Genomic DNA, 23,622 nt, shown 5'->3' on the forward strand with positions numbered 1-23,622 from the left:
GTAGGTTGGTACAAGTATTATTTCCCCTATTTTAGGGCTAGTAAGAGTCAGGATTTGAACCAGGTGTTTCATGACTCCACCTCCCATAGTATTTACACAGATCTGGGTGCCATAGATGAGAATGTCTTATTTACATAAGTTATAAATTTATGTATAATAATAAACTCTACAATTCATATAATGTGTAAATATATTATAAAATTAAAATATAATATAAACTGTGCATTTTATATTATTTGATATTTATATATTTATAGAATTTATATTATATGTAAATTAACATAATTATAAATTCAAGCAAATCCTTGTAATAGGACTGCTCTGAAGGTTTTAGGAGAGTTCATCCTGCCCCTCCCCCCAGCTGCTCCAACTTTATTCACAGCTTTCTCTTGAGAAGATATTCTTTTGTTCTTTACTAGTCCTTCTCACCATTGTCAAGCTAAAAGATTTTTTTCCTTCTCCCAGTTCCCCATGATTCATTCTTTGAACCTCTTATTTGTACTTGTGACATTTTCTCATGTATCATAATGATTTGTGCAAATCTCTCATACTGCCCAGCATCATGGTATGATTAGATCTATAGTTAAACATGCTTGGTTCAAATCTTGGCTTTGCCACTTACTACCTGTGTGACCTCAGAGAAAGTCACTTAACCTCTCTGTTGCTTCATCTATAAAATGAGGGGGCTCAGCTAGATCATTTTTACATTCCCTCCCAACTCCAAATCTCTCATCCTGTGACTTGTTCAACCATTCTCCCAGAGACATTACAAGAACAAAAGAGAAAATAGCTGTGAAAACTCTTTGGAAACATTAATGGCTCTACAATTTTAAGGTCTTAGTAATAACAAAATTAAATTTACAGATGAGATTTCAGAAACATGAGTTGTGTGAAGTGAGCTCTAGTTAATATTTGAAATCACATTAGTCTGAAAGTTGAACTCAAAGACATAAATGAAGGCCAATGAAATAGCTGTAGTTCCTAGATTGGATCCCTGCACAGGCTCCCATGTCCTGTCAGCATGTTTTCATCCATCACCTAAACTATTAGATAAGTAATTTCCTTCCTCCTCTACCTTGAAAGCATTTGTATTCTACTTCGAATTTGTTTTTAAGGAAGTGCTTAGAACCTCACTGAGAGAAACAAATTTATGAACAGATTAATCATTGCATTCTGTTACCCTTAGTGCCTTCACATCTTGGAATGTTGGAGGAAATTGTAGTGTGGAGAATTAAATTTATCCAAACTATGAAAGGTTGCATTACTCATATACGTCAAGTCTCAATGTGGCCTAAATATAGCTTTGGAGTGTGTGACATTTTCAGTAATTTTTAATCTGGCACAGTAATAATGTCCCTAGATATCTGTGAGTTTTCTGTAAATAGGGATAGAATTTTTAGAAAGAAAGCAAAAAAAGGGAAAGTGATGAGGAAAGGGGAATGGAAATTTTTTTTTTCATTCAAACAGGATGAAAACCAGTCAAGGAAATGGCACCATTTGGCCTTATCTTGAGAGTTCCTAGTAGGCCAGCTAATAAGAAAATACCAAAATGTTTTATTTTTGGAAGTAATGCAGAGCAGAGCTCAGGACTGACATCTGTTCACTAATTTTAGGCATTATTGCCATGTAGAGAATTATTAATACTGTAAATTTAGAGTTGGAAGAGGAAGTCTGAAGGTGGACAATGAGGAGAAAGCTGAAGGTTAAGAGAAAGCTCAAGACCACAGAGAGTGTCATTGTCATGGAAAGAATACATCTGAGCATCTTGGACTTGCTTTCAGAGTCCTCTCCTTGATGCCTAATTATTTATATTAGCAATAGAAATTACATAAGAGCATCGCAGATTGTACCTCAACACTCAAAACTAATCAGACTCATGATCAGCTAGATGCAAAGACCTGGCCTGAAGTCATCACATTTCAGTGTCTCCTCGGCTTCTTTTGATTGATGGAGCTGGTCTGAGGTTGAGTGCACACATATCTAGAATCCCTGACAGTCACATCTCCATATATTGCCAGTGTTTCTCATGCATTAGTAAAATAAGTTGTGTAAATAGAAACTTCTCCCAAGTGTTCAGCCACGCGCATGCAGTTAGCATTTATACTCAGCAATTCATACTGAGGGCTGAAAGATGGGGCCGCACGTCACAGTAGCTACCCACATCGCCAGCTGAACCATTATGAAGCCTTCATCCAAGAGAGGTCACAGTGACTGCTAATCATCGTCTGGCTTGTACTGAGTCCCATGTACATGTCCCATCATGGCAGGGAGTGGACAAAGAGAATTTTCCATAATCAGGACATGGAAGAGTTTGTCATCTAAGATTGGTATTACCAACAGCGATGTACCCACAGAGAGCTACGAGACAAGGAAAACATTTACCACATGTCTAGAGGGTAAAGGTGATTATATCATATTTATGTTCAGAGTTACTGCATCTTTCCGACAGAGAATAGAATGAGTAACCAGGGAGTTCCCAGCCCCCCAAATAATAGACCCAGGCAAAAACCTGGTCAATAGTGATTGCATTCTCTTTAATGAATTCCCTAGGATCCAGGCAACTAAAATCTGTTTCAGCTTATCAGATTCATACCCTGGAAGACTGGTGAAGAGGCAGACGTTTACATATATCATGTGTGCATATATCATAGGATCCTAGAATCATAGAGTAAAAGCTGGAAGAGAACTGAGAACTGCAGTCCTTTACTTTTCTTGTTTCATGGACCCCCTTCCCCCCTTTGGTGAAGCCTATGGAACCTCTTCTCAGAAGAATGTGCTTTTTTTTTCTTTTGGTTTTTTGATTTTTAAAATGTTTTTAAATGCATAAAATAAAATACATAGGACAACAAAAGAAACTACAGGTTATTGACAGTACAGATGTAATGAGGGTTTTTTTCTCCATCCAGGTTTATAGACTCCTTGAAATCTATCCCTAAAGCCCAGATTAAGAACCCTGGCTTTAGAGGTCATCAAATCCAACCTCTCTTCACTTTACAGGTGTGGAAACTGAGGCTGAGAGAAATCAAATGACTTGCCTAAAATCACAGAGGTAATAAGTTTCTGAAGCAGAATTTGAACTCAGATCTTCCTGATTCCAATCCCAGTTCTCTATCTGCTGAACCGTCTAGCTGCTTCAGAACTATTTTTTTGGCATCTGTGGTGAGAACCAATCAATTAGTAAAAATTTATTAAGCCCCTACTGGGTTAGTAGGCACTGTGCTGAACCCTGGAGATACAAAAAGAAGCAAAAGATAGTCCCTGCTCTCAAGGAACTCACAATCTGATGGACTGTACACCTTCCTGTGGACTAAAGATGACCCTGGCTTCAACAAAGCAATGTCAGCAGAGTACATGCTGGAGTGGGTCTTACAAAACTATAAATTCTTTGAGTATGGACTACCCATCTGTTGTCTGATGTCTAACTTTGTTAAGTCCAGGCCAGCACACTAGCATGGTGTCTGTAAGGTGGTTAATTTTTAGAGATGGCATTACAGCTATCCTTCAGGGTACATTTACCAGGTTGTAGAGGAACTTTCAATTGCATTGTCTAGGAAGGAGCTATACTGGTGAAACTTTGAATCAGTGAAATACTGAGGTATCATAAGGATCCATAAAATGACATCAGTATCAAATGTGTGATAATGTCCCTTGGCATATCCAATGTATTTCAGTGTTTTCTAACTCCAACAGGAGTGAAAGCGCACAAAATCTCGTGATCAGAGATAGTACTGAAGAGTAACAGAAACACAGGCATGGAGGCACATGCCTGTGATCACAGCTACCAGGGTGGCTGAGGCTGACAGATCTCTTGGGCCATCAGCTTGCCCAGGGAAGAGCATGTCCAGTTCAGGTTAGAAATGGAGCAGATCAAAGCTTCTGTGCCAGTCAGAATGGGACTAGAGGTGGGAGTATTCTTTATACTTCCAGCCTGAGTGGAGCATAGAAAGGTAACAGTCATGGTATGTTAGACCATAGAAAAAGGAAAATGAGAAGAAAAATATTTTTCTACTCATCTAGAAAATATAGAACCAGGTCAGACCTCATTCAGATTGGTCTACTGCTTCTGTTTAGGAATTGGAATGAAAGGAGACATTCATCCAATTAACAGTTTATAAAAGCAAGCTTACTTTGCCACAGAGGGGCAATATTTCATGGTAGATGCTGAGCTAGCCTCGGAGCCAGAAGGACCAGCGTTCAAAGTGCACATCTAACGCATTTGGACTCTATGACTCTTAGCAAGTCACTTAAACTCTCATTGCTCTAAGTAGCTCTTAAGCAAAATGTGCCATCCCCAATTGGTAGAAGAGGTTCCTCACTGTGAGCTCCGTTTACCTCCGGAATCACAGATTTGATTTCTTTCCCTTACATATCCATGGCATGGAAAGGACGCTCAGCAAGAATACAAAATCACTTCAGTTGACTGTAGCTTCCCTGGGTCTGTGTTAACCATGCTGGCAACCTAGTCTAGCCTGAGTCCTGCCTCTAATTGGGGTGGGTTTTGTACTTAGGCCTCTCAGAAGCTAAGTAACCTGCCAAGGCTTAGTCTCCTGATCCAATCAAGTCTCAAGGACTCTCTTAATACCTTTTAGGGAAAAACTACCCTACTGTATGGGGCAGTATTTCTCCTTCTATGGTCATATTTCTAGAGATAGAAATAAGAATGAAATAAAACAGAAAATAAAAACGGTCAATTATCTAGAATGGAATATTGTCTTTTGGCATAAATGCTGGCTGATTAAGTGATTTGGTCAGGAACACAGAACCAGTATACATCAAATATGGTCCTTATACCCCAGGTCTTCCTGGCTGCAAATGAATGATTGAAAGTCACTCTTATCCGTGGGATTTGAGTGAAGATCTGAAGACATTGCCCTCAGACTGAACTTGCTTCCATCAGAAGTCTTTGGAAGTCTCCTCATTAGCAAGATATTCAAAGAAATATTTGTAATTTCTTGAGCTATTTTAGCACTCAGTTGATGTTAATGCTGCTCGCAATGTTTGGGGTGTGTATCAACAAACAAATCCTCTTCAAATTTGTAGCATCTGTGTCCCCGTTAGAAAGAGAAGAAATCAAAAAGGTGACCATGCACAAGGCATACAGTGAATGCAGAGTATATTCCTTCTCATTGCATAATTAGGCAAGAACCCAGCAATTGCACATTTTGATTCTAGATTCTGCTTTACCAGCATATTTATTAAGAGTGCTTGAATGGCTTCAGTTGTGATAGTTAAATCATATAATTCATTAATGTGTAACCGTCCTAAGTGTTGGGGATTCTTTGATATTTTTCTATTGATACTTCCAAATGTATATAAACATTTTTCAAAATGCCAAATACATACGTGTTGAGGATGGGTCAACAGTATTGGCAGAGATATTTAAATGCATCCTCTGCCTTCTTAGTGTGAGGATCAGACTTCTGTCCAGGAATTCCCTTTGGCATGAGCCTCTGAAGCTTGGGCCTTCCTTGCCAGAAAAGCTTTCATTGTTATGAAACAAATGCCACTGGGAAAGCATGTTAAAGAAATGGACAAAAAGCAATTAACTCAGAAGACTAGGAACTCTTTTGGCAAATTGGAGGTCTTCCATATGGCCTATTGGTATCTTCATCAGCATCATCATGGCTAGCATTCATATAATACCTACTATGTGCCAGGCACTGTGTTAAGTGCTTTACTTGTTTGATCCTCACAATAACCCATGGAGGTAGGTGCTATCATCATCCCCATTTTATAGTGGAGGAAACTGAGGTAGAAAGAGGATAAATGACTTACCCAAGCTCATGTGCTAATTAATATCTGGGTTTTAATTAGAACCCAGATCTTCCTGACTCCAAAATTCAGGCCAAAAGAAATTACTCTTTGAAGGCCTTTGTAAATGACTAGTAGAATGTCAGATTCTGGTTTCCTCTCCTGGCATGGTCCTGGCAGGGTGTCTGGGATAAAACTGAAGGATGCATATGAATAGCACACAGTCTGACGCTGAAGTCCACAAGGTCAAAATGACCCCAGCAAGCCGAGTGATGTCGGCAGCAGGCCACCCTGGTAACAGCAAGCCCTAGCTGCAAACGTTGTTTATACCTAATCCTGGGATCATATTATATAATTAGTAATAAGCCTGATTCTAAAGAGAGACATGCTCACTGACATTTGAGTAAATATCACTTTCTTTCCCTGTATATGCTGAGGGACCACTAACAATCTTAAGAAGCATGAAACTGTATCATTTCAAAATTGTGTAGACTTCAGGAGTTGAGCAGGGAATAACCTGTTTTAGACGGGTCTGATCAATTTCAAGGTAGGCTTGAATACTGACCTGATATTTGGGAATTAAGAGTTTCTCTAAATCAAAGTTTCCAAGAAAATGAATTAATTATTTTAAGGGAAGTTTGCCTTGACCTTGACAAAGTAAAATCGAATGTAGTTCTCTGCCCTAAAGAAGATTGTATGAAGTATAATGTTGATACAGCTACCATGTGCATATCCTGGGATGGCTGAATTCAGGAGCAGAGGTGGTGGTGGTGATGGTGGTGAGTGGTGGTGGATTATCTCTTTCTGCTTGCTAATGGTAGAAAAATAGCAATTAGATATTCATCACAGGTTCAGAAATCTAGAGTTGGAAGGGACCCCAAAGGCCATTTACTCCACATCCCTCGTTTTGAAGATGAACAAAACTAAGGCTCAGGAGAATGATTTTCTCAGAGTCAAAGATGTAGAGTATATTAGAGGGTGGGATTTGAACCTTGGTTATCTGAATCTGGAGCCAGGGCAGTTTCCACAGCATCATGTTGAGATTTATTGTGCCCATCAAAATACAGAAAATTGGTCACACTTAGTCATTTACATCTTCATATGAATGAGTTTAGGGAATCCTTCCTTTAGAGTACTCATTCCCTGGGGGTTGGGATCAGCCTCAAAGGGAGAAGAAAAGGCAGGCTGGTGTAATGGAAATCTTCCTGCTTTAACTAAGACCAGATTCAGTTGTTCTTCTTAGATAGAAATGTTATTAGAAGTCCCGTAAACAATACAGATTTTAGAGGTGCTACGTCACTGTGATGTAGAATCTTTGATCTTCAGGAGTTTAATGATAATAGTTAATTACAGCCTTTCATAGAAGAAATGGAGTGGCTACAGGTATCTGGAAGGCCACTGTCTAAAGTACAAGAGGTCTATTTTAACAGCAGCCAACAGATTTATCTTTTCTTCTACATAACATCTTCAAAGTGTATTCAGGGAAAACAAGGGTTTAAAATTGGAAGTGCTAGGAATCTGGTCAGGTAGCCTTACATCTCTAAGAGTATTGGATTAAGGAAATATAGGGAAGCATTGTAGGAGAAGCATTAAATGTAGAGCCAGAGGCCTGGGTTCAAACACAGTCTCTCTTATTTGGTGTTGTTCCAGCAAGTCACTTAATTTCCCTGAGCCTTAGTTTTCTCATCTGTAAAACAAAGGCATTGAATCTGATGATTTCTAAAATCTCGTCAGGCTGTAAGTCCAGGAGGCTTCTTCAAAAGCTAGAGAAATATCCCCTTTTCCCAATATCTCTTTGGTCTATTGTCTATTCATATGCAAATCTACAAGGAAGCAGATTGTTTCCATCATTATCTAGTTTATGAAATATATAAAATATCAAAATTGGAAGAAACCTTAGAAGTCATCTAGCTTAACACTCATTTTATCAGGGAGGAAATTGAGAGCCCAGAAAGGAGAGTGAGTTTATGGCAGAATCAAGATCAGAACCAAATTCCCTGGATTGAATTTGAGTTGCTGTGTTCACTGCAAAGTAGAACCAAGTATCTCTAGTAAAGAGCAAAATTAAAAGAAAAATGCCATGTTCTTGAATACTTTGGCGGGGGTTGGGGAGATTGGGGCCTGAATACGCGGGTCTGGATATACACATACACATTAGTCCTGAGCAGAACATCTTCCTCCCTTTCTGCTTTGCCTTCCATGCTGGAGCAACCAGACCTTCCATGTATCCAGAATACAACTGGAGAGGCAGTATAGAAGCCCCAAATGGAAATCCCTGGAGATTCCAGAGTGGTTTTTGACAGCTCTCCATCCTATCCCCATCACTCAGCTAAGCAGTAACACATGTCAGACTGCAAGGGTTTCCTCATCCCATTCAAAAGTGACAGAGGCCAGGGACCAGTTACATCCTGCCTTCCCCCACCAGACAGACATGATGCACGCATGCGTGTATGTGTGTGTGTGCGTGTGTGTGTATGTGTATGTAATGGGGTGATGCTTTTGGTGGCCTCTGCTCTAGGGGCGGCTTGTTCAGGTAGGCTAATTCTGCTCTCCTTCCTAGTTGACTGATGGCTGAAAAATTAACAATGGGGCAATGTGGCTGGGGACAGCCTTAATGTATGGAAGAGTCGAGAAATTCAAGTCAATCAGCCAGAGGTTTCTTTGGGTGTTTTTCATTAAATTCAGTGGCAGCTAATCAATTATAAGTGCATTGCCTCCTCTGCATGAAAACCAAATCTAGCCCTTGTCTTCTATTAATTTGGTCACCGTCCTTAGCCTGAAAAATAATTAGGGAGGTTTGGAAACAAAATCTCTCTTGTCTTTTTGACTTGGAAACTCTCTTATGCTATAGTTTTGGTTCAGAACACAATTATTTCCAGACAACATTTTGCATTTCCCCTCTGGAAGGGTGAGTCCCCTTAATCTGATTTCAGAAGCTGCCCCACTCTTGAGTAATAGAGCCTTGCCCTAAGAATTAAAAGTTCTCTCTGCTGAATGTCCCCAGGCTTGAAAGGATTATCAGATCAAGATTTAGGGCTAGAAGGGACCTCTGAGGCCAACTCACCCCTTTTAGAGATGAAAGAACTGAGGCCTACGTAGATGACCAAGAAAGATCACACAATCAATAAGGAGAAGGGCTAGTACTTAGACTTAGGTCCTCTGGCTCCAAATTCAGAGGTTTTTGGGGTTTTGTTTTTTCTCAAAACATCCTCCTGAGTGTCCTAAAATGGGACAACTGGTCCTGTTTGTGAAACTGTTTGCAGTTTACAAAGGGCTTTTCACATAGTTGACCTGCGAAGTAGATAGTGCAAGTGTGATTATACCCATTTCACCGATGGGAAACTGAGGCTTCAAGACAGCGAGTGGCTTGACTAAAGCTACACAGCCAGTTGGTGATAAAGTCCAAAGACTGAAATCCAGGCCTTCCATTTTCAAGTCCCAGAGTTCTTGTATCTCAAGGGCCTCAGTGTGATTATCAGCCGTGAGATGGACCGTCCCTCTGGAGGAGAGCTGTGGCATAAGATCTAGGCCACTGAGTTAGTCAGCCTGCACCTGGGATGGAGAAGCCTTCTTTGATTGACCCTGGAATTTTAACCTTGCCTTGAGCTTTCCCAATCAATTTAAAACAACGAATCTTCGTTAAAGATCTCACCTGTAGAAAGTACTTTCGAAAACTTTCCTGCAGAATTTTTTTTAGCTTTTAAAATTTCTTGCAACCCTGATATACTCAAAGTAAGTAGGGCAGAGCTTTCTCTGACCTTCTTAACAGAAGCCAGCTGCTGAGTTTTGTGATCTTCCAGTGATGGCATATGCAATGCACAGAGATTGAAAGGGAAAGGAAGGGGAGATGATACAAATAAATTTGGAAAACCCTTTGAAGTCACCCAGCTGTCCCTGTTCCGATTTCTCAATCTCCAGATGTACCAGCGTCGTTATTTTTCCTAGCTCCATGGTGGAAATGTTTTGGTGCTTGCCTGCTACCAAACACAGAGGCTTATCGGATATCACTAATGATTCAGCTACAACCTAATCTAAACACTCAATTAAGATTGAATAAAATCACACACAGTGGACTCACATTTCAGCTGCTTTTGTTGGAAGGCACCAATTTGAAAATTTGTTCCTAAAATATTAGCTTCTATTGTGTTAACTTCTGAAGCATGGGCCCTCCCCAGCTCATTCAGTACTGAACCACATAGAAGGTGCTGGCTGGGAGAATAAGCTCATCATCATAAAAGAGATGTAGCCTGTGTGATAAAGCAACAGGAAAAAGACAGCATTTAGGGCTGGGGACTCTCATTTTAGAGACAAAGAAACCGAGACCTAGAGTCTAGGTGACTTGCTGAAGATGTCCCATTGGTGATACATAGCAGAGTCCACATCTTCTGATTCATTTTTCTAATACATCAAGGGGTCAATGAGGAATTACCTTCAGAGTCCCTGAAACCTGAAGCAAACTATTTAAATTCTCTTCTCTGTTGCCCTTGCCCCCAATGACCCAAGCATCATCATGTCCATTCTTTGCACCCACGATGTTATTCAAACTCTCAGGGGGCACACTAAGATTTTTTTTGTCCTTTCACAGCTGTCGGCGTCTTGCTTCTAATTGGTAATGACCCCAAGGGCAATAGAGTACTATGTGTTGAGTTAAACTGACCAAAGAAGCCTATTATCAATGATGATTTATACACAATTGGTGTGAAATATATCAAGGAAATGTACTGTGGGAGAAAGAAGTTGAGTAGGTCTTTTAGCAAGCGTGAGAGAGATGTAGAACCAGAGTTCTATGCTCCTATTCATGAAGTGTTTAAAAGCCTAGAGGAAGGGCCCTGGTATGTTGAGTACGTTGAGTACATCTACTATGGGGAATTTCTGGGAAGTCATGGATGAGAACTACATGGGACCGGATGCAATCAATATTGTTCAAGGAATCCACGCGTTAATTAGGTCACGGATGCATTGAATATGGCCAAAAGAAAGCAAATTAATATTGTGTTACAAAGAGTAAGTTAGCATACTATAGTAGAAAAAACACTGAATGTTTTCATTAAAAGTCCTGGGATTTGAATCCTAGCTCTAGAGGAATATGACTTTGGGAAATGCATTTTCTTCCCTTTTTTGCCTCAGTTTCCTCATCTGTGAAATTAGAGGATTGGAGAAGGTGGTCTCTCAAAGCTGTTTTTGCTCTACATTCTGAGACAGGAGCTCATTCTGTTTCTTAGATGAGGGGCCATGAAATCCTTCAGGACCATTTCCCTCTTTTCTTACCTTCCATAACAGAAGCAGAAGTTTAGACTATGCAGGGGTGGTTCTTGGTTAGGAGGCGAGTCGATGGACCAGTTGGGAGGACGGAAGTGGTGACAACTGTATTCACATCACAGCACAGCAGGATTTGGAATTAATTCATTCAACAAATAGTGTAGAGAAACAGAGTATGACGGGTGAAAAGATCCTTAGAGATGTAACTAACTCCATCCTTCAAGTGACCTGTCCAAGGTGCACAGTTGATTAGTAGCAGAACCTAAGAACTCAATACTTATTGTGTGAATTATTTGAAACATCTATAACTATTGGATATTTTCCTTCTTTTTGAGTGGATTTTAAATTTATGGTGTTTTTTAAATTAAGTACTGTCAAACTTCACTAATTTATACTCTTTGGAAGACTAGGCTGAATAAGTGAAAAATAGGAATTCTAGAATGCAAAGAAATTGAAATTTAATACTTCCAAATATAAGCAAGGCTAGCTAAATTCAACTCAGTAGGAATAATCTGGGTTTCTGCATTACTAAGTGGATAGGAATTGGACGTTTAGAAAGTTTGTTTTCATAAGCAGCTGGGTTGTGCTCTGTGCAGTATTTTTTATGTTTGCAATTCGCATCAACACCTTTTCTTAGAAGAAGGGACAAAAGACCCTTGGGCCCAGCCTGATGTCTGGATTATCAGAAATACTGAATTAATGGGGCTAGAACAGGGGTCCCCAGATAGTGCATAAAATAATTCTGTTAGGTCCTGGAGGTTCATCTGGAGGACTTTCAAAGTCCTTTGCCATCCCCATCTCTCCCTCTCAACCATATCTGTCTCCTGTTGTTGGTTTGGGTTCTGAGCAGGAAAGAAACCTTATAGACTGTAGGGTCTATTTCCTTACTCAAAAACTCAACCATCAGCATATTCTCTGCTTCCTAATTCCCCTGAAACTCTTTCTCTTCCCCTTCTAATCTCTAAATATTGCAAGCCTCAGCAGCCAGTAGGGGATAAAACAGAGACAGGATTGGTGATTTCCTTAGTACCAGGAATTTGGAGGTGAGGAAACTCCCTCAGCTAAATTAGGGCAGTATCTTCTCTGCAACGTGGAATTGCCTTGTATCCTGAGAAGCTGACTTGACCAGGGTCCTACAGCCAGAATACATCCAAGGAAGGGCTTGAATCCAGGTCCTCTGTCTTTGAGGCCAGTTCCCTATCCACTATACAGCACTGCCTCTCAGTGGCAAGCAGTAATAAATGGAAGCACTCCTAGATTAAAAAAAATAATAATAACCATCTATATAAGTCCATTATTTGTGTGGCAAAATCTAAGCACAAGTGGATAGAGAGCTGGTCCTGGAATCAGGAAGATCCAAGTTCAGATCCAGTCTAAGACAACTTACTAGCTGTGTGACCTTGGTCAAGTCACTTACCCTCTGTTTGCTTCAGTTTTCTCATCTATAAAATGGGGATCATAACAGTATCTGCCTCCCAGGGTTGTTGTGAGGATCTAATGAGATAATAATTGTAAAGCCCTTAGCTCAGTGCTAGGCACATAGTAAGTGCAATATAAATGCTAGCTATTCTTATTTGTATTATGTCATCGTCATCATAATTATGATTATTGTCATTAAGCAGGACCTACTCACCAAATAAGGTTATCCATGGATCATTCACATACCCGTAGTAAGCACACTGAGTTCTTTTGTTCTGCTTCTGAGACCTATTGTTCCACCCATTTCTGAGACCATGGGCAAGTCACTTACTTGTATTCAAAAAGACTTGTAATTATTGCTGCTCACTATTTCTACGGCCCCAGAATGTAAACAGAAAGAACTACAGCAGCTCCATTGAGGTTCTACTTCAGGCTCTTTTTTCTTCCTCTTCCTCCTTAAGTTAATAAACAACCCTGTGTATTCTTCTTTGCCGTCTCATATATCTGTAGGCTGCTCATCTAATAAATGGTCTTGTCTCTCTCCTGTCATATATTTACTTGTGAACAACCTTAGAGTTTAAGTACCTCCCTGGAAGGAAGGAATTGTGATATCAATTATGTATGAATTGGCACCTAGAACAGCACAGGGCTGAGTCCTACTCCTTGTATAATGATGTTGCTGAATCTCCTTCCTCCTCACAAAACTGGGATTCCTTTTTGTGTCAACAGTCAAGAAAACTATGGTATCCTCAGAATGATGTTTCTAAGTGCACAAAATAACTTATGTAGGAAAGTGTACAAAGAAAGCCTCTACTATTACACTAGTCATATATAGATACAAACATACACATATATACATATTGTATACATACATACACGCACATAGATGTTTTTGTTATTGTTTGTTTGTTTTACTCACATCTGACTCTTCATGACCCCATTTGGGTTTTTCTTGGCAAAGATACTAGAGTGGTTTGCTATATCCTTCTCCAGCTCATTTTACAGATGAGGAAAATGAGGTATACAGGGTTAAGTGACTTGCCCAGAGGTTGGATTTAAATTTGGGAAGATGAGTCTTCCTGACTCTATGACTGGCACTCGGTCTACTGGCCCACTTACGTGTCCTATATATACACATATAAACTATGTAAACACAATTATATGTTATGTAATCATATGTAATATATGTATATACCCACATACATGCAAATGTTTACAAGTTCATGGACCCCAGATTAAGAACCACCCACTCTAAAATGATACTGTCAGAGATTTGGGATTCCTTTATCAGTGCCCATTGCAATCTCTCCACACCTTTGTAAGTAGACATCATGAGTTGGCATGGCCAGAACATTTCACCACAGTGTTGCCATCCTTTTTGTGAAGAGTATCTCCTCTATCTTGGACAATCCTCAACTGCCAGTGTGAATCTAGGTCCATCTTCAAAGCCTTTTCATAAGCCCTTCCAGAGTTTGTATTCCACTAACACAGTCTTAAAGCATCCAGCATTCTCCTATGCTCCAGTAAGGCATCAAAATCAGACGTTTCTGAAGGTACTAAAGGGAGCTGTTACCAAAACCAAAACAAAACAAAGCAAAAAACCAAAAAATTTCCAAGGAGAGAGAGGAATACCTGTAATTGATTGTGCACACTTCTACTTCTGTCTGTATGTATTACCTCTCTTTTTTGGTAAACAATCACCAGGGAAAACTGTTGGGTTAATTGATGTATATATAGCATGCTCAATACTCAATGGCCTGTGATATATTCTGTCCAGCTCATCTGGAACAATGACCAAAAAAAAAAAAGAGAACCTTGGAAAGTAACTTCAAAAAGTATTACTTGTAGGACAATAAGGGAAAGTTACTGTCCAACTGAGACACCTATATAAATTTTATTGTTTCTACAATTGCCACTTAAATCAATAGATTTTTTAAACAATTTTACATTTTTAAAATTTTGAACTTAAACAGCCCCCAAAGAACATTTCCATGCACACAGCAAATCATAAAAAGAAGATTCTATATGAAACTGTGAGTCTCCATTCATACCACTGAGTTTTTTTAAAGGATTTAATAATTCTCCACATCATTTAAAAATTGTCCTGCTTATCTGTGCTTCCTTTTGAACTTCTTTTATTTGCTTATCTGCATTTTTAGAAATGTTACAATGGCTGCCTTTTTTTAACCACATTTTTTAACCTTTTTTTAAACTCCTCTTCCCTTTTTATTTCCCCTCCTTAATTAACAGTGGGTAAAAAAGGGAGCCCGAGAAGGGCTGTTACAAATGAACATAGTCTAGCAAAATGAAGCCACAGAGTGGCAATGTCTAAAACTGTGTCTCTGCACCTTGTATCTATCACCTTCTGTCAGAAGGTATGTTAACGTGCTTCAAGTAAGGTACCATAGCTGAGACACAGCCCTCTATTGTTCTGATGATTCTGATTTGTGAAATTCACTCTGAAGTGCTACTAATTTTTATACTCAGTGACTTGGCCTTTCTTAAACTGAGAGGCATAATGGATCAAGAGCCAGCCTTGGAGCTAGGAAGACCTGAGTTTGAGTGCTATGTCTGATACATGACAGCTTTGTTCCCTTGGCAAGCTGCTCAACTTCCCAGTGTTCTAGACAACTGTGTAAGATTGTGTGCTGCAAAGAAGGCACCAACTTGCATTCGTAGAGGGAGTTTTCTTACCAAGGAGCTCCCACTACGAATGAAATCACAGGTCCATCCCCTATCCCTGTTCCTAACTCATTTTCGCCCTGTTCTCTTTGGGTATCCCATTGCATCTACTACTTGCCATTTTGGAAAGTCTTGCATCACCTTTGGTCCGGAGTAATGTTCGTCTAACCTGTTGAAAAGCAAAAGAAAAGATACCTGTTTATTGCTAAATAATGACACCAGCTTCTTTCCCTAGAATGTGTCCTGCCTCTTACCTAGTCATCTAAATAACTTTATTAACTTTGATCATTTGAAAAATAAAACCTAATAATTCATTATTTCTTCACAGAAAATCATTCCGCACCTCCTGATGTTACCACGTACACCTCAGAACACTCAATACAAGTTGAAAGACCTCAAGGCTCAACATCATCACGGACAGCACCAAAGTATGGAAATGCTGAACTCATGGAGACTGGGGACGGTATGTCTTGTAGCTTTCGCCCCTTTCTTCTCTCCCTTCTCTCCCTTCGAGTTTTGATCTGCATTAACCCATCTTTCCACTCCCATAATTTGTGTGCTATAGACATCTGTTCCTTGTTTCTTCTGGCCATATTTCACTCAGAAATGCATCCACAGCCCAGTTTGAAGGATCCTTTTGAACCCCTCAAATAAGGTGGCATATGGAAAGCAAATGACAACCTCCAAGAAGTGTTCATCAATGGGATATGATTTCTTAGAGGAGGGAAAAGGTGAAATTTGAGGAAGTTGGGATATGAAGAGAAGAAAGGAGACTATGAAGACATTGAGATTTTCCCAGATGTGTAACCAGGGTGGAGGCAGAGATTAGAACATGTGGACTGAGACCTCAGATGAGGACCAGAAAGGTCAAAGTGAAGTTAAGTGGGAAACAAAAGAATGGACAGAAGGCCTCTTGAAAAGAAGGTGTCTGGGACTCAGAAAGAGAAAAGGCTGTAACAAAAATCAGCCTAGCTGAGGTCAAAGAAACCACCAGTTAAGTGCTGCAGAATTTTCTTCTTGGGATGTTGTCAGGTGTTGGGGCCTTTTTCAGTTGGTGAGAGTGGGATCCAGTAGAGAGCAGTTGGGTCCCAGCATCCCATGGATCCAGGTCTTGAGTTTATTTTTCTACTTCCTCAAGCCCTGGTCCTTTCAGGTAACACCTGGGCTACATTGACAGACCAAGGGTTTAATTTTCTAGATGAATGTCACACAAAACTTGGAGGGTAGAGTTTTTCAACACACTGACCTGGGGCCTGTGTAGTGTGGTAATAGATTAACCATGGAAGCAATCACTCTGGTCTTTCTGTTCGTAAAAATAGCCTCCCACAAGTTACCTAAACTACCTAATTCTTGTTTCCTTTATTGGTAAGATGAAGAAAACAGTAACTCCTGGGGTACCCTAAGAATAAAATGATGAAGTGTTTGGGGAAATTAATTGGAAAAGTAATTAAGCATTTGGAAAAAGGGATTGTAAATTTATTAAGTTTGGGACCACTTGGGATGTATTTTGTTTTGCAGGTGACAGGCTTGAAATTGATAACCCCACTAAATGTGGGTACCAAAGGCATCAATTTTAAGCTGCTAACAGTGATATCAGAGAGTAAGGGAGGGAACCACTGGCATTGGGCTCTTCTCTCTAATGAGAGAACTTATTACAGGGCATGGATGAATTTTTTTTGTGATTAAACAGACAGATGGATAAACATCAACCCCTATTGTGACCAATGACATGTTTTCTACAGGAACTGAGCATGCCAAAAATACTGCAAAATTAAAATTGTAAAGAAAATAATTTGGCATAAATTCATTATTTTAATGTTTATGTGCCAAATTGGTTAAGTACATTGCAATAATTCATTACTGAGTAAAAACATCTTAGTAGCAGTACAAGTATTGCCTGAATTAGGTTGAAAATAGATGCCTAATTAATGGGTGTGTGTGTGTGTGTGTATATATATATATATATATATATATATATATAATATATATATATATATATATATATATAATATATATATATATATATACATATATTAATATGTATATATATATATATATACATATATTAATATGTATGAAACTATTCCACATGCTAAGAGGACATGGTTCAGTAATAGCACTGGTTTTGGATTTGGAGAAACAGTTCAAATCTTGGCTCTACTTCATGAGTTGCATGACCTTTGGCAAGACACTTCGATTGTCTTAGTTTCAACTTCCACTTCTATAACAGAAAAGGGTTTGCCTAGGTGAGTGGTTCTTAACTGTGAGACAAGAACTTATTTTTTTTTTGATAACCATATTTCAGTACAGTTGGTTTCATTTGTACTCCTGTATACTTTACCCCTCTGCATTTAAAAACATTATCCTAAAGGTCCACTGGTTTCAACAGATTGCCAAAGTGGTCCACAACAAATAAAAAGGTTAGGAGCCCTTGAGCTAATTGATCTCTAAATTCTCTTGTATGTAGTTCTAAATCTATGATAATCTCTGTCTTATTTTTTTATTGTCTATTTTGTTTTAATTCCTCTGCTAAATTTACTATTTATTCAGCTGATTTCTACTGTTTTCATTATTATTATTGCTCAGAGTTTTCTGTGTGCATTTTTTCAGTGATTCACTGACGAAGAGCCTGGTGGGATGACCCATGAGTCACTGGATACAGTTATGCCAATGTTTCTTGCTATTGTTTGGGGACACAGGCCTTATGTTTAAGGGAGATTTAGGGAGAGTTCTTGGTTATTAAAACTTCCTATCTTGAAAGGAGACTATGTGTGTGTTTGAAAACTACCAGAGGAAAAACTCTTTGAATAACGGTATTTTATTCTTGAATTTTGGCAACACGTACCTGAGAAACATGTGCCTAGTTCTGTGGAAAACAATATAAATTAATAGCATTCATTTTCTTTCTGTGATTATTAAGAAAAAGTACTTCTGCTTCAGCATCAAAATTCACATTCAGCCATAGGATGACTCAAACACACACTAACCCATTGAGAGGGATAGATAGATAGATAGATAGATAGATAGAGAGAGAGAGAGAGAGAGAGAGAGAGAGAGAGAAGAGAGAGAGAGAGAGAGAGATATGTATCTAGTCTCTTTTTACATGAATAACTTTTCTTTCAAAGTTAACATATTACTTCTATTCAGGTTCTTGAATGAGTGTGCTGGTCTCTCTGAGTTTAGGTAGACTTTATACTTTGATAGTAAAAAATACCACCACCTAAATATATGTTTGTGAGAATCTCAGCACTATTTCTTTAAATTTTCCTCCCCCTGCCATTTCAGCTGAAGATTTATCCTTTAAAAAAATCAACCACTAATTTTAATCTTTATATGCTTCTGTGGTTAACTTAGTAATCAAACGGGCTACCAGAATTTGCTGGATTGGCTATTCTTTGTTTAGGAAAGTCTAAGGCACAAGTGTAATAGAGTTCTACAAGTTTGGGGAGTATTTTTTTTTCTTAAAAAAAAAACAAACCCAAACAAACAAGGTACTTGGAAAATCCTACAATTTATTTTTTTCTACCCACCTATTGAAAACTAGTTTGAATCATCTTGGAAGCAAAAAATGAAACTTTTACAATGATTGTTGAAAGCATTGTTTGTAAAGTGCATGTTAAATTAATATGTGTTCTACCATCTCATATGGATGATATACAGAATGTAGTGGGAATGGCAGTGCTATGTTTAAGTAGCTTACAATTATATAAATCTTTAATGTTTAAAAAGCAGGTTACAGAATTCATTGTGTTTCATTCACATGAAATGCTATAAGGAAGATGCCGTAGGTATTAGCATCCCCATTTTGCAGAGGAGGAAATTGAATCTCACAGAGGATAAATAATTTGCCTACAATTTCCCACCTCATAAGTATTGGATATGGGTCCAAAGACCAAAGCCCAGCTCTTTCATGATGCCGTGACCTGTCTTTTTCCAGCGGGCAGCATTTCACCTCATTGGCAGAACATTGACAACAAAGTAACACTATACATATTAAATAATAGGGTCTTGGCCTGTGATTGCATTGATAAAGAAAACCCTCCTGGATGAGGGAACTCCTTCTACCAATACAGGCTGACACCTTCCTTGCTACTTGTAGTTTTAGACTTACCTGACTTACTCAAGGTGGCATAGCCACCATGTCAGAGGTGGGTCTTCCTGGCTTCAAGGCCTACTTTCTACTCTACCATGGTGCACAAGTTAAGGGTTGGGAATTGGGCCAAGGTCATCATTAGCAATGAAAATTTGATCACGGAATATTCCCCCTATAGAATCCACATAAAAAAGACATAAAATAGTATCATATAATAGAGTCAAGTCTCCTTCATCTTTATTTTTTTCTGTCTGGATATACACTTATTCAATTAAACACGTTTATTTCAGAAATCTGTTCTCTCAGTACCTTGGTTCAGGGTAGAGTGTCAGCCTATTTGTTTGTTGGTTTTTTTAATTTTCTAAACAACCCCAGATCTAGGACATCAAGCTCTTGTTTTATTGCCAGTTATTGCCATGTTTCCTTGTTTATACCCTGAGTTGCCTGGAAGCCATCTCATCTCTCCCGTGGTCCCTATTCTCCAGGAGTACCTGTGAGCAGCCGAGTGTCAGCAAAGATTCAACAGCTGGTCAATACCCTCAAACGGCCCAAACGACCTCCGTTACGAGAATTCTTTGTAGATGATTTTGAGGAATTGTTAGAAGGTAAAAAAAAACCCCAAACATTTATTTTTACTTTTTTGGCTTTTGGATGTTGTTGAAATGCTATAAACTGTAATAATATTGTTTCAACCAGAGCTATTATCTTTAAAAGAAGAACATCTCATTCCCTGAGATGATAAGACTTTAGCAAAGAAGGCTTAGATCAAATAAAGGTCTCTAATGATCACCTTGAGCAGTGAGCCAGATGCTTGGTGACTCAGGATAGTGATCCTAAATTGATTATTTGATGCATCACCCTTAGCAGACTGTGATTCTGTCATTAGAGCCAGGGCTGCTCTGAGACTACTGTAATGTTTCAGAGGGGGTGTGAAATTATGGGACATCCTAACTCACAGGAAAGAATGCTTCTCAGTTTGAGGGTATATTTCCAGAGTGAAACACGATGCTACCATTTTTCTCCTTTTCTTGTCCCAGGGCAAAAATGTGAGTGCCTGGCATCAAAAGAGTGGATGCTTTGGTTTTCTTAAAAAAAAAAAAGGCTAAAAATCAGAAGAAGTGATAGATGTATGTAGAAAAGGAAATCTGCGTATTGAAATGAAGTTGATCTTGAAGACGAAATCCATATGTTTATTCAATTGTTGGTCTTAGACATCAGTTGTGATATAGTGAGAACAAGTATTATCATCTTGTTCTGGGGATAATTAGTTCTTGGACAATTATAAGCCATAAGAGACTCTAAAAGGATAGAAGAACTTGTCACCTACTTCTATCTTCCTAATCCGAATAATTGAACTAAATGCATTTTATTGTTAAGCATATGTTAGAGCTTTACTTAAGGCAATAGTCTTTTTTTTCCCCCTCTCTACTCCTTTGGTAGTTAGTTATAAGTGGAAATGTTTGCCTTGTTGATTAAGGGTAGAAATATACTTTAGCAATCACAAGTGCTAATAGACTTTTTAGAACCTAAAGTAATTTTTCTAGGCTGATGACCTTTCTCCTTCTAAATATTGTTGATATTCTGGTATAAAATGGTTCTTCCAGTTCTGTTTATTTCATTCTGCATCAGTTCGTATAAGCTTTTCCCTGTCTTTTTGAAATCATCCATTTGCTCATTTTACAGCACACAAGTATTCATTTCATCACACTGATATACCACAACTTAGCCATTCCTCAATTGGAGACCATCCCCTTACTTTCCAGGTTTTTGCCACCACAGAAAGAGCTGCTAAAAATATTTTTGCACTTAGAGGACTCTGTTTTGGACTCTTTTTCCTCTTTATTTCTCCTCTTTTGCATTTAGGCCTACTAGACACAGTGGTATAGCTGAATCAAAGGACTTGCACTACATAGTAGCTATTTGTGCATTTTTCTAAATTGCTTTCCAGAATAGTTGTACCCATTCATGGGTACAACAATTCCTCCATATATGCATCTTTTCCCACAAGCCCTCCAACATTTATCATGTTTCTTTTTTTTTTTCATCTCTGCTACTCTGATGGGTATGAGATGGAATCTCAGAACTGTCAAATATTTTTTCACATGGCTGTAGATAGCCGGGGTTTCTTCCCTGGAGAACTGTCTGATCATATCCTTAGACTATTTATCACTTGGGGAATGGCAATTTTTCTTATAAATTTAAATAGTATAACCATAAAGGTTTTGACATGGGTTAGAAAAGATACATTTAAAACTTTTGCCTCTTGTCAGTAAACTTGCTTGGTTTTCCTGAGACTCTTTGACCTATTGTGTATGTATGTATGTATGTATGTATGTATGTATGTATGTATGTATGTGTGTGTGTGTGTGTGTATAAAATAAAATGCGTAGTCATTTCATCTGTGAAAATAATGGCCTTGTCCAAAATTCTACCTTGAGAAATATTCATATGTAACTCCTCCCACATAATGTTTAACCTTTCTTTTTTTTTTTAAACTTCTGTGATACTTTGAAAAGAAGACTGAATTTTACAGGTATGAAAATGGTATTTACATGAAACTAATTCTGATTTTGTAATTCACATACAAGTTCAACAACCAGATCCAAACCAGCCAAAGCCAGAAGGAGCACAGATGTTGGCAATGCGTGGGGAACAGCTGGGCGTGGTAACAAATTGGCCTCCGTCACTAGAAGCAGCATTACAACGATGGGGGACCATTTCACCAAAGGCCCCTTGCCTAACCACTATGGACACAAATGGAAAACCACTGTACATTCTTACTTATGGTAAGTAATTCTTCAATGCTGTTTTTACCATATTACATTATACTGGTTCTTCCATCCATGTAGACCTCCTCTGTCTTACCTTCCTTTTCCTGCCCTCTTAGATGTAGATATTTTCCCAAGGTTCTGTTCTTGGCCTTCATCTGCCTCTATATTCCTTCCATGAATAAGCTTATCCAGTTTTATGGCTTAAACTATCCCCTCTGAGGATAGTTAATTCAGACTTTCAGGACTCTGAGTTGTTTAACTTTAGCCTTGCCCTCTCTCCAGCTAGGTGGCACAGTAGATAGAATGCTGGGCTTGGAGTCAGGAAGAGCCAAGCTCCTGATATCAAATCTGGCCTCAGATACTTCCTAGATGTGTGACCTGGGACAAGTCACTTAACCTTGTTTATTTATTTATTTACTCACACATTTATTTATTTATTTACTTATTCATTCATTCATTCATTCCTTTATTTTTGGCTAGGCAGTGGGGTTAAGTGACTTGCCCAGGGTCACACATCTAGTAAGTGTTATGTGTCTGAGACTGGATTTGGACTCAGTTCCTCCTGAATTCAGGGCTGGTGCTCTATCCACTTTGCCACCTAGCTGCCCCTGTTTGCCTTATTTTCTCATTAGTCAAATGAGCTACAGAAAGAAATGACAAACCATTCCAGTATCTTTGACCATAAAATCCCAAATGGGGTCGCAAAGAGTCAGACACAACTGAAAAACAGCTTAACTCTCCTCAAACATCAAACATGGATTTCCATCTGTTTCATGTACATCTCTATCTGAAAGGCCTGTTGTTACCTTGAACTCAGCATGTCCAGAAACAAACTCACCGTTTCACTCTACCTAAAAATAGCTCATCCTGGTATCTTGGTGGTTTTTTTTTTTAACAGCATCACCATGCTTACAAACTGATTGCCTTGGAATCCTCTTTGACACATCTCTCTCCTTCACCCACTACATCCAATTAGTCCTTAGGTCTTGTCAATTCCACTCCCATAGGATCTCTCCCACTGGTCCTTTCCTTTCCTTTTCTGCTGTCAGCAGCCTAGTTCAGGCCTTCTTTGCTTCTTGCTTGGACCCTCTTGATAAAGCCTATATTAGTATATCTATCTGCAAACAGGCCTTCTTGATTCCCCATTAGCTAAAGTGATCTCTGCTACCTTTGCTCTTCCTAAGCACTTTCCAACTTTCTTGGGGAATTTTTCTCATATTATCTTGAATCATAGTAAATTACATACCTGGTTAGTTCATCTCTTCTATAGTATAAGTTCTTTAAGGATAATGACTGTGTCTTAGTCATGTTTGACTGTTCCACAGAAGGCAGTACTTTTCACATAGTATGCATTCATTAAATATTTATTGAAGGAATGAATGAATATTGCATTCTGAAAGTTATCCCATCACTTTCCTGTGCCCACTCAGGAGGCTGTTTTAAAAAAAGAAAAAGGCAAAACAGCAATTGCTTTTGACTTGTGATAGTCATTTTTCAGAGATGTTTCTTCTGGGGAAAGAAAAAGTCTGATCAACTATTTTTAAAAGTGATCATGTATGCGTCAGTTTTATAGTGAGTAAGAAACTACATCTTTGGCTGTTTATGAATGGTGCTCTCAGAGTCAGGAGAAGTTGCTACTGGTATCAC

The 23,622-nt window shown here is 38.7% G+C and overlaps 1 protein-coding gene across 4 annotated transcripts in view; it reads left to right on the forward strand.

The window, feature by feature from the left end:
* The window catches only part of DIP2C (disco interacting protein 2 homolog C), a 592,419-nt gene that overhangs the window by 364,642 nt on the left and 204,155 nt on the right, over positions 1-23,622 (forward strand). For all 4 annotated transcript variants that reach the window (XM_020990358.2, XM_078152493.1, XM_078152501.1 and 1 more), the window contains 3 exons: positions 15,440-15,574; positions 19,690-19,809; positions 21,793-21,990. In XM_020990358.2, the coding sequence (XP_020846017.1) occupies positions 15,440-15,574; positions 19,690-19,809; positions 21,793-21,990 (453 nt within the window). The remainder of the gene's footprint in view (positions 1-15,439; positions 15,575-19,689; positions 19,810-21,792; positions 21,991-23,622) is intronic.

Source organism: Phascolarctos cinereus, unplaced genomic scaffold, assembly GCF_003287225.1.
Source record: "Phascolarctos cinereus isolate Bilbo 61053 unplaced genomic scaffold, phaCin_HiC Scaffold_1;HRSCAF=81, whole genome shotgun sequence".
Classification (NCBI taxonomy): domain Eukaryota; kingdom Metazoa; phylum Chordata; class Mammalia; order Diprotodontia; family Phascolarctidae; genus Phascolarctos; species Phascolarctos cinereus.